The 11,003-nt window shown below is 38.0% G+C and overlaps 1 protein-coding gene across 1 annotated transcript; it reads left to right on the forward strand.

The window, feature by feature from the left end:
- On the forward strand, positions 1,327-7,839 carry LOC109726127. Its single transcript, XM_020255562.1, has 12 exons — positions 1,327-2,936; positions 3,061-3,195; positions 3,301-3,445; positions 4,139-4,420; positions 5,386-5,650; positions 6,054-6,220; positions 6,339-6,449; positions 6,536-6,587; positions 6,685-6,794; positions 6,909-7,037; positions 7,138-7,227; positions 7,311-7,839. The coding sequence occupies exons 1-12, from the start codon at positions 1,711-1,713 to the stop codon at positions 7,836-7,838; spliced, it is 3,240 nt and encodes a 1,079-aa protein (XP_020111151.1). The 5' UTR covers positions 1,327-1,710; the 3' UTR covers position 7,839.

Consider the following 11,003-nt stretch of genomic DNA (forward strand, 5'->3'; position numbering starts at 1 on the left):
GAGAGAGAGAGAGAGAGAGAGCTAGGCTGGTATACTATCAGTAGCACAGAGGCCTCCGTGCTAGAAGTTGTTTTCAATGATGTGGCTTCCAAATCGACAATCGGCTCCGTAAGATTTGATCTACACTACTGAAAGTATTTGAAAACTAAATTTCATAATTTTTCGATATCATTTGACTAGTGATCAAAAGGTCTCAAAATTGATAATTTTAATAGTAGATGTGATGCGTTTGTGAATTTACGGTGTAAAACAATCCAAATTTAATAAAATTTTTATAAATTTTTTTTTGCACTATTTAGAATAAAATCAGTATCTCGGATCTTAAATTTAAGTATTTTATCATTATATTTTATAAAAATTTGATTTTCAACCGTTCATTTTTATACTACTCATTTGATTGGTAAATAATGCCGAAAAATTATGAAATTTAGTTTCTAAATATTTTCAATAGTGTAAATTAAGTCTAACAGAGCTGACGTCGATTTGAAAGCCGCGTCATTGAAAATAACTTGGTAGCACGAAAACTTCTGTACTATCGATAGTATATCAACCTAGCTCTCTCTCTCTCTCTCTCTCTCTCTGCTCTCTCTACTCTCTCTCTCTCTCATCCTCTCTATATATAATACTATATATATATATAGTTATATAGTATATTATATCATATTCTATTTGAATGTTGAATTTAAATGGATTAATCAAACACATACCTTCAATTCTGAATAGGAGAATCAATTTACTTATCCTTGAAGTTTAGTTTTACTTAGAGATATCATAGTTAACGTTACTCACATTTTGAAGCGCAAAAATAGAAATCCTTTTCTCCTTTCCATGCCTTTTTTTCGCGGAGCAGATGACTTTTGAATTCTAGAGAACAATAGTAGGGAAAACTGATCTAATCTAAAAGGGGAGGTGGCAAAAGAAAAGACAGAAAACAAAGCACTTCTCATCCGCACTCACGGACTATGACGGTTTGAGTTCGTGAAATTAGAGCTGAGATTCGTTTTGAAATCAAACGCCAGCGATCTTTTGGCTAATATAAATTTTTGCAGTGTGAAGATTGTGTGATGGGATCCGATTCTTGGCTTATTTATCAAAAAGTTATATAAAGGGTAAGTGTTGGAGTTAAGGACTCCCTAATATACAAAGTCTACTTGGATTATCATCTTATCATTTCCTTTTTCTGCTTTCTCATCTCTTTCTTTGTCTATTAAGGATATATATTTGGGCCTCAGATTGGTTTATCCAAAAATTATGAAAAAAGATTTTGTGAGAGATGTATCTTGTGCAAATTTTTGCCATTGTATTATACTACATAAGTTAAAGCGAACAATTTTTAAAAGGGAAAAAAAAAAAAGTAGTGTTGACCATGATTGTTAACTGAAAAAAGGGCGGTCCATCGGATGACGTGGTGCACCAAGTCCGGGAAAATGTAATTTACTGGCGATGGCGGGAATTAGGGTTTCTTTTCGCAGTTACCCGCCCCAACTCCCTTTGCAACATCATCGTGCTTCGCTCTCCAATTTCTCTTCCCCATTAATTAGTTATATAATTCTTTTTTCCTAATTCAATTTTTTTATTCGAGTTTTTTTTATCTCTCTTATGAATTTACACACTACACAATTACACATCCTTTGATTCAATAAATCCCTCCTATTCTCATTTTATTCAAATTTTCCCCCTCAATTTTTATTTTTATTTTTTATTTTTTTCATGGAAATCCAATGCCCTAGCAAACGAAGAAGAAGCGAAAAAGAGGAACCCCCTCAATCCCCTTCTCCCTCCTCCTCCTCCTCCTCCAGGATCCGAATTTGGGCAAACCCTAGGTTGGGCTTCTTCCACCTTCGCCTCCTCTTCCGCAGCGGCCATGGCGATGGCGATGAGCTCCTCTTCCTGAGATCCGACCGGGTCTACACCCTGGGCCGCGATCGGCGGCGCTGCGACATCGTCCTCGGCGGCCGCCGAGTCAGCAGGCGCCATTGCCGCGTCCTCCTCGATGGCTCCGATCGCAAGCTCCGATTGTTCGACGGCTGCGATCGGTCGGGTAGTCGACAGGCTAGGGTTTCCTCGAATGGGGTGTTTGTTAACGGCCGGAGACTCCGAGGAGGGGTCGCTGCGGAGTTGGAGGTTGGGGACGAGGTGTTGCTCGGATCGAGACGCGGCTGTAGGGTTATGTGTGGGTTCCTGGTGGAGAAAGTCGCCTTCTTTGATCCATATGATTCCTCTTTTTCGAAGATGAATTTTGTTTCGGAATTAGGGCTTGATGATCCGGTGAGCAGGGCGAAGTCGCTGTTGAGCCAATTGCGAGGCATACTGAAAAGTTCGGATCCTGTTTCCTATTTGATGAGTCCATTGCATTTGTTTCACGGGAAGAGAGGTGCAAGCATTTTGGGTTCTCAAACTCCTCAGTCTAATTTGAAGTGTTCAAATCCGAAAACGGTTGGTTTAAACGAACCAAATCAAAATCCATTAGTGAATAATGTAGATGGGAAACACAATTTTAGCCCGAGCATAGAAATTGAGCAAAATGTTCACCAAGCGCCTCCAATTGAAGGTGCAGGAGAACCAAATCAAAATCTTATTGCAAATAGTGATGTTGGTAATCAATCTTTGCACCAAATTGTGCAAATTGAACACAGTATTCGCCAAGCCCATCCAATTGACACTGCGGTCGAACCAAATCATAGTCTTATCGCAACTAATGAAGCCACTAATCAATCATCGCGCCAGATTGTAGAAATTGAGCAAAAAGCACATCAAAACGAAGATTTGGGTGTTGGTTGTTCTTCGGATGGTAAGACATTCTTTTTAAATCGACTTAAAAGTGTTAACACTGGTGCACCAGATCAGTGTGCCGGTGTTACTTTGCCGCAGCTTCTCTATCCGATTGAAGGCCTTTTGCGAGTGTTCATTGCGACATTTACCTGCGATGTTTCATGGTATGCACACCTCTCTTCGTTTGTTGATGTAATTTGCTGAGATTAGCTCACCATGTTAGATGGTACATAAATGGGTATATCATGATTTGCAAAGCTATATTATTGTATGTCGTCGTGTTGTCAGGTTTCTGTCTTGTTGTAAAATTCCTAACCATCTGCCAGTGACAATTGCATGCCATAGTGGCACAAGATGCTGGAGTGCTAGCAGTGAAAGCAGAACATCGACACCATATTTCAGTCACCCAAACTTATTGCTGGTGTATGTAAGGCTTATTCTAGTTTAGGCTTTTATGCGCTGCAGTATCTTCAAATGTCTTATGGCTCTTATTTACCTCTTGACAAAATTTTGTTTTGGATTTTGAAGTTACCCCCAATTTCCGGAGGTAATTGCCTTTGGGAAAGATCGCAAGAAGCAAGGTGTTGCTTGCCATCATCCTAAGCTCATTGTCTTGCAAAGGGAGGATAGTATTCGTGTTGTGGTTACTTCAGCTAACTTAGTTTCAAAACAGGTGGCTACACTTTCATCGTTTTTTAGACTATATCGTGTCTTTGCACCTTTCAAATAGTAATTGCTAAGAACTTCTTTAGTAAATTGCAAAGGCAGTCTCTATTTTGTTGCTATAGTTGATTATTTTATTACCATCCCTACTCTCTTGCTGCTGTATAGTTAGATGCCTTCTTTTACTATCTTCAGTAAATAACTGAACATCATGCTGTGAATCAGATGCAATTTTATTGTTACCTAAATGATATTTTGGAAAGACATAAACTAGTGCCATATCATGTTGGCACTCTTGATCTCTTTTCGATTTGCATTCTCAATAACTAGCTGTCGCTTGATCAGGCTTTCTAGGGATCCTTGACTCTAGTTAAGTACTCGATTTTTTTTCTAATTGTATCTAGATCAGGTCCGTAGTGTTTATAAAAAGGTCCAAAAAAGTTGTTATGAATTTGTTGGTTTGCAAGCAGGATGACTTACAAGTTTAGCTCAGCATGATTTTTTGTAAGATTTCAGGGCCTATTTTTATATTGATTTCCTTCCTGTTACTCTTGTATAATTTCTAGTTTCCTGTTAGTCTATCTGTTTTCCTTTGATATTATGCTATTGTAGAAGCATCCCTTGTACACTATTATTACAGTGTACTGATTTACTTTACATTCTGTGCATTCACTCTCTTATATGTAATAGGCCTGTTTGGCAGTGGAATCATGTAACAAACACAGTCTGGTGGCAAGACTTCCCTCGGAGAACTTCTCCAAATTATTCAACTCTTTTTGGCACAACAGAAGAATCAGAAACCGATTTTGCTGCTCAACTAGCAGGTTTTATAGCATCTCTTATTACTGATGTGCCCAACCAAGCGCACTGGATTGAGGTGTTAACTAAATATGACTTTGGAGGAGCAAGAGGTCATCTGGTTGCGTCAGTACCTGGAGTTCATGCAAAGAGCCCTCCTTACTTGGAGACTAATTATTGCTTATCAGTAAGTAGTTCTATTACCTATCTGTAATAGGATGATAGCACAATTCACTTCCTTTTGTAGGATGTCTTACAGAGATGTAAGTTTTACATCTTAGAATTAGCAAAGTTCTTCAACTGAATGGAGACAACGAAAATCATGACCCAAGTAAGAATGTAAATGTCTTTAGGAGGATTGAGAGTAATGCAGCTTTCCACTCACATGGATTGACATCTATACTGTTCTATTAGAGTTTCTTTTAAATTATTTCTGAGGGGTTATATTAGTGTATTTAGTGTACGTGAGAGGGTATAGTAGTTTGTAAAGAATTCTAGAACCAGATGTCTGAACTTTTGCTGATCTTATTCAGAAGAAAGTTATCAAGTCACAGCATAGAACAGGTACATATATGCTTACACCAGTAATTCATTTACAGTTATACACAAAATAGATATATAAGAGTATATGTAAACATGCAACAGATTATGTGGTGTGCTTTTAAGTAGGAAGATACAGGTGGATAATTTAATTAGGTAGCGAGAAATGAGAGATAAAGCCACAGGTTCTATGCTAAACTGCTGAAAGTTTTTCTATTAGGGTCTGGAATAAGGTGAAATAGAATGTCTGCTATGCCTAATAGGATTATTACTGCTCAGTTGGTTTTTGGATATTTGGTTGGGCCTGTCAAAACATATGATTGGCATGTCATTCTAATACAATGCTCATGATCCATGGAAGTGCTTGAAGTGTGCTTAGAACTAAGACAACTTTTAACAGCATTGTTGTTTCCTTGCCAAACCTTTTTTAACTTTCCGTTATCATTTTGGGTCTCATTAACTAATTTGGCAAGCTGTCCTTGGACCAGGTTCTCATGCTTCTTTTATTGATTTATACCACTGAGCTTTTGACCTTTGTTCGTCAAGCCCAGGGATGCTTGTGTGAACTTCCATTTATCTTCTTCTATGCCTAATAGCTAATATGTGATGCAGGCTAAGCAAATTCTGCATTCAAAGTCAGTTTCTTCATTATATCTTGGTTCTGTTCAAGCATCTGTTGTTGGTTTAAGCCATCGCTTTCGCGCTTCAACTGACTCTACTGACGCTCAAGTTAAGACACTGTTTTCAGTTCTTGGGAAATGTCGAGAGAACACGAATGGGACCATAGAAGTTCTATTGAAAAGAAACATGAATATACCTGTAGATGCTAATGCTGTTAGTGTCCTTGTAGCTGACTTAGATGACTTTTCTGAGGAAGGTATGCATAATTTAACATGTGCCCTTATATTTTGGTCTTGTACTATATTCTTGTATAAATAGTATTTGTCTCAATAATGAAAGTTTTAGTTACCATAGCATATGCAATGTTTTATTCCGTTCTAAAAACCCAGAGTAAGCCATCTAATTGATGAACACATTGTTCATCTTAATTAGAATGTCAAAATTAGCAAAAAGTAAAATTTGACCTCATTGTCAAGGACTTTTCAAAATATTATTACACTGTATAATCATTTCAGTAAAATCCTATAGTTTTAATCGCAGGATCTTTGCCTGAATGATTTGTTCGGATCTGTCTAAATAGGAGATGAATAGAGCTTGATTATTCAATATTTCTCAATACGCTTTCTTCCACCGTTCATATTGTTGTTGTATTGAAGCAGGTTCCATCCAACTCGGTTTCTTGCCTAGAGAGGTTGCTAAGTGGGTATCTCCTCTCAGCGACATAGGGTTCTTCAACTTTTCTGCATTAATTAATCCTAAAGAAGCTCTCGCAGCTGCATTCGGTGGAACGAATCCACGAGTACAACTGATACTCTATGTGTCAAAGGCATGTTAGTATACTCCCGTGAAAAATCACTTTTTTGCTACTCTATCATACCTTGCTGCAGTCTACAATGAGAGCTTTGGGCTGTAGATCTTATAATTCTGTGTGTGATGCTATTCAGGGGCCGAATTTTTCTGATATATCCAAGTTGATCCAAGAAGAGCATTTTGCATCCTTATGCTCTCTTCTCGCATCCTTGAAGAGGTGCCTTGGTCTTTGGCGCCTACAGGAGGTACTGATTTTTGCACTGTCTGTATGTTCTAGTGAGTTCCTTAACGAAGAAATCTACTCCATTATCTGTTTTGCTGTTTTAACTAGGTCTTGTCTCGGTACAAGTGGCCGGAGTCATTAGAGACAGATTTTTTGTATGGTGAGAACAACTTTAGAGCAAGCTATATTTCTTTTACTTTAATAGATAAATATTTCAGCAGGAATTTATTCTGCCCTTTGATTTTGGTGGTGTAAAGGTTCTTCCTCCGTTGGAACTTCAATAAGTCCACAATTTCTGTCTACCTTCTCTGCGGCAGCTGGAAAAAAATCGTTCCCATACCCTGACTCTGATGAGTCCGATCCAGAGGTAAATTCTCTCTTAGCTAAATTCATTTCTCATCAACTTAATTATCTATCTTTGTATCTAGAGAGATGACTAGTATATATATATATGTATTTATGTATGTTTTTCCCTCTTCAGTGGGGTTGCTGGACTGTTAATCATGAGATAAGAAATCCGTCAATTAAACTCTTGTTTCCCACAATTGAGAGAGTGAAGACTGGGGCTTGTGGAATCCAGCTATCCAGATATTTGCTCTCCCTCTCCGAGGTAGTCAATTTTCTACCCATGCACAATTTTAGGCAAAAGCATGATACGCATAGGAAAGATAGTATATCTAATTAGATTGTAATTCTGTTGAATTCAACAGAAAACATGGCAAAGGTTGAGGACCACAGGTATATTTCATGACGCAATTCCTTATCCGTGTGATAGAGTGGGATATCCTATGCATGTAAAGGTATCTTCTTCCTGAGATAACGAATAACTTAGTAGAAGTTTTCCTACTCTTCAGCTATCGTGATAGAAATTCTATGCAACTAGGTGGCGCGGAGACGGTTCAAATCCAAATTAGGCACGCATTCATTTGGGTGGACATACTGTGGGTCCCACAATTTCAGCCCAGCTGCTTGGGGACAGAGTGTATTCCCTTCGTCTGAATCAAATGCCATCGGAGCGGCTGCTAACACTGCTGCTGCAGAGCCAAAACTTCATATTTGCAATTATGAGCTCGGGATTATTTTAATAGCTCACCCATCAGATAAATCAAAAGAAACAGGTGGAAAGATGCTGGATTTAGATGATATCACACTGCCATTTGTAATTCCCGCACCAAAATACCAAAATGGTGATAGGCCAGCAACGCCACAGGCTATGCGAGAGGCGTGGGCTAAGATTGCTGTTCTACAGAGAGAGGCTTCTCTAGCAGTATCCTTGGAAGAGATGAATGAGGATATTCCGGATGAAGAGGAGGAAATGTTTGAGGCATCTGACTATGTTGACGGAGAGAGAGAGGAGGAGAAAATTTATGCGGAGATGCTTTGGAGCCAGGTTGCTTCTTCTGAGAACTGATTAAATAATTGCAGACCGGGATGATTCGAAAAATAGAAATTACGAGATTGATAACCATTTTTATCAGGCTAAGAGAGGGGTTTTCTGTGAGATTCTTGGGCCAACCGGCGGAAAGAGCTGTCTGTCTCATTGTGTCATCATTGATTTCATCTCTCGGTCAAATTAAGGATGTTACAAACAGCATTTCTCTTCTTCCTTCGGTGAAATGCTGAAGTATTGATGGTAAAGATCATACTCTACATCATTGTTAGATTTTTAGTGACTTGGCACAAAAAGGATAAATGATATTCGACAGCGAAAGCTGCTCTCATTCGACACATGAGGGGCTCTGCTCATATTGTAGTACCCATTATTACATGCTGCCACTGGCAAATGTTTTCTATATCCACATGCCATGCTTGCTTGTAATTGCGTAAAATCACATAATTTTAGACAAGAGGTCAATTATTACCAATGCTGGTTTAAAGTGTGTTCTTGATCTACCGTAGATGCTGTGTTGTCTGAAGTTTCGCCTCATCGCTGATGTTTGTCGCAAATGATGGTTCTAATAAGATGATGTGATGAGACCTTTATTATAGTGTCTACTCAACTGCAGTTTACAACAAGAACGTATCTCTGTTATTTTTTACGTTACATTTATAATGTTTGTTATGTTGGCTCCTCAGGAATACCAATTAGCCTATGAAGTGATAGTGTATCATAGTAGCCATCTATAGCAAATGGGCATCTGTTGCTTATATGGCTTATATAACCCACCTCTATATATATATATATACAGAGAGAGAGAGAGAGAGAGAGAGAGAGAGAGAGTCTGGCTACTATACTATTGATAGTACTAATTCTTTGGTACTATTGAGTTTTCTACAGTTAGATCTACCCTTTGATCATTTCCACCCGTTAGATTATACTATTAAACCAACAAACTACTCAACTCTAGACGATCACTATCATCCTAACCGCACATGGGCCTAAATCTGTAGGGCCAACACGGCCAGATTGTTTGGGCATGGCCTGGTCGGGTCGAATTCGATAACCTCCATGTTGTGCCAAGGCCCGGTCCAGTAGGGCGGCCCAGCCCGTTTTACATCTCTATGAGCACGAGATCGTCCAGGATTTTTTTAGCCGTGTTGGGCTGGCCCAGGCCGGGCCAGGAAATGTGGGCCCATTTTTAGCCGTGTGTTATAGTAACCGCACTTTTCCCGCCCCCTACGGTGACACGCTCGTCACCATAGCAGTTATGTGGGTCTGGTCACCCCCCGTGAGCTCACCCCCTTTACATATCGCTGGATTCGATTTAAAATAATTTTTGTCGAGGCGTTTGGGTCAAAAAAATTTGAGGTCACGTTTACTCAGCGGTGAGTGTACCGCACGTGTTGTAGGGTGAATGGGCGCTGCATTGGGTGCTACGTTCGATCCGAACCCGATAAATTTATATATTTATATTTATAAAAATAAGAATTAAAAAAAAATTTGAGGAATAAAATAATTCAAAATAATTACCCGAATAAAATAAATGAATATTCCATACACATTTTTAAAATATATGTAGTTAATCAAAAGCAAATCGGGTTTGTGAAATTTGGTGACAGATAAAGAGTTGATCCAAGTGCTAAATAATCGGAAGCACCAAATTCTTTACAGTAACTTTACTATATATATATATATATTGGCACTTGAATAAAAAAATTATTATTCAATGGACTCATTATTGATTAATGGAAAAACTTCAAAAACCTTTCATGTGGCTTCGCACTTTCTCACTTTAGCCTCCTGTGGTTTAAAGTGTATATCAATTTGGTACCCTGTAGTTTCGTTTTTATCTTTTTATCATCAATTTCACTATATTTTTTTTTTAAATCAGTGACAAAGTTAAAATTAAAGGATACTAAAGTGAATATTCGATTAAACCTAGGTAGGTATCTGACGTCTTTTTTATATAATTTAATAAAATATTAACGAAAAAGCTACCGAAAAGATAAAAACGAAACAATATGACACCAAATTAATACACTTTAAAACACAGGGGACTAAAGTGAGAAAGTGAGAAATCACGTAAGGGGATTTTTGAAGTTTTTCCTTGATTTATTGTAAGAAAAGAAGAAGGTGAAAATACCGCCCATATATATATATTGGCACTTCAATAAAAAAACTATTATTCAATGGAACTCGTTATTGATTTATTGTAAAAAATTTACTATTGAGTTTGGTCACGACCGGTGAGATTCCCCCGCCTACAACACGCTCTCATTCGCCGCTAAATATTTATTTTCACGGGTTTGTATCCCAAAAAAATTGAGGTAACGTACACTGGGCAGTGAGAGTACCGCACGTCGCATTGGGCTTGGAGGAGTGATCTGATCTGGGCCAGCCCTACTGACGCAATGGGCTTGGAGGAGTGATCTGGGCCGGCCCTACTGGGACCTTAATTCTAAAACGACCCAAGTATTTTTTTTAAATTTTTTTAATTTTATTCAAATAATTTTTAAATTTTTAATTTCTTTTCTTTTGTTACGCTCTGCCCAAACAATTTTTAAAAAGATTTAGAAAATTCGGCAAGCAAACTTTTATCCAAATAAGTATTTAAATTTTCAAATTTTTTAGGAAAAAAAATTGTGAACTTTTTTATATACGTAAATGTTTTTAACAAATATTTAGATATCTTTTGGGTACAATTAATTTCAAAGATAAAATATTTCAAAACCTAATAAATAAATAAATAAATAAATAAGGGTCCAAAGAAGGACCGGGCCGGATTTGGGCCCGTTTCGGCCCAAAAAAAGTGGGCTCGTCATTTACTTTCAAAGCCCACATACGCGGTGCGGTAAACTCACGGCCCACGGTGAGCTTACCCCCTTTACAAGGTCGCTCGATTCGCTTGAAAATAATTTTCTCGCGCGTTTGGGGTCAAAAATATTCGAGGTCACGATTACTCGGCGGTGAGCGTACCGCACTTGTTGAAGGGCGAATGGGCGCTGCATTGGGCGCTTCGTTTGACCCGAACCCGATAAATTTATATATTTATATTTATTAAAAAAGAATTAAAAATTTAAAAGAATAAAATAATTTAAAATAATTACCCGAATAAAATAAACGAATATTCCAGACACAGTTTTAAAATATATATAGTTAACCGAAAGCAAATCGGGCTTGAAAAATAGAATGATT

Source organism: Ananas comosus, linkage group 21, assembly GCF_001540865.1.
Source record: "Ananas comosus cultivar F153 linkage group 21, ASM154086v1, whole genome shotgun sequence".
Classification (NCBI taxonomy): domain Eukaryota; kingdom Viridiplantae; phylum Streptophyta; class Magnoliopsida; order Poales; family Bromeliaceae; genus Ananas; species Ananas comosus.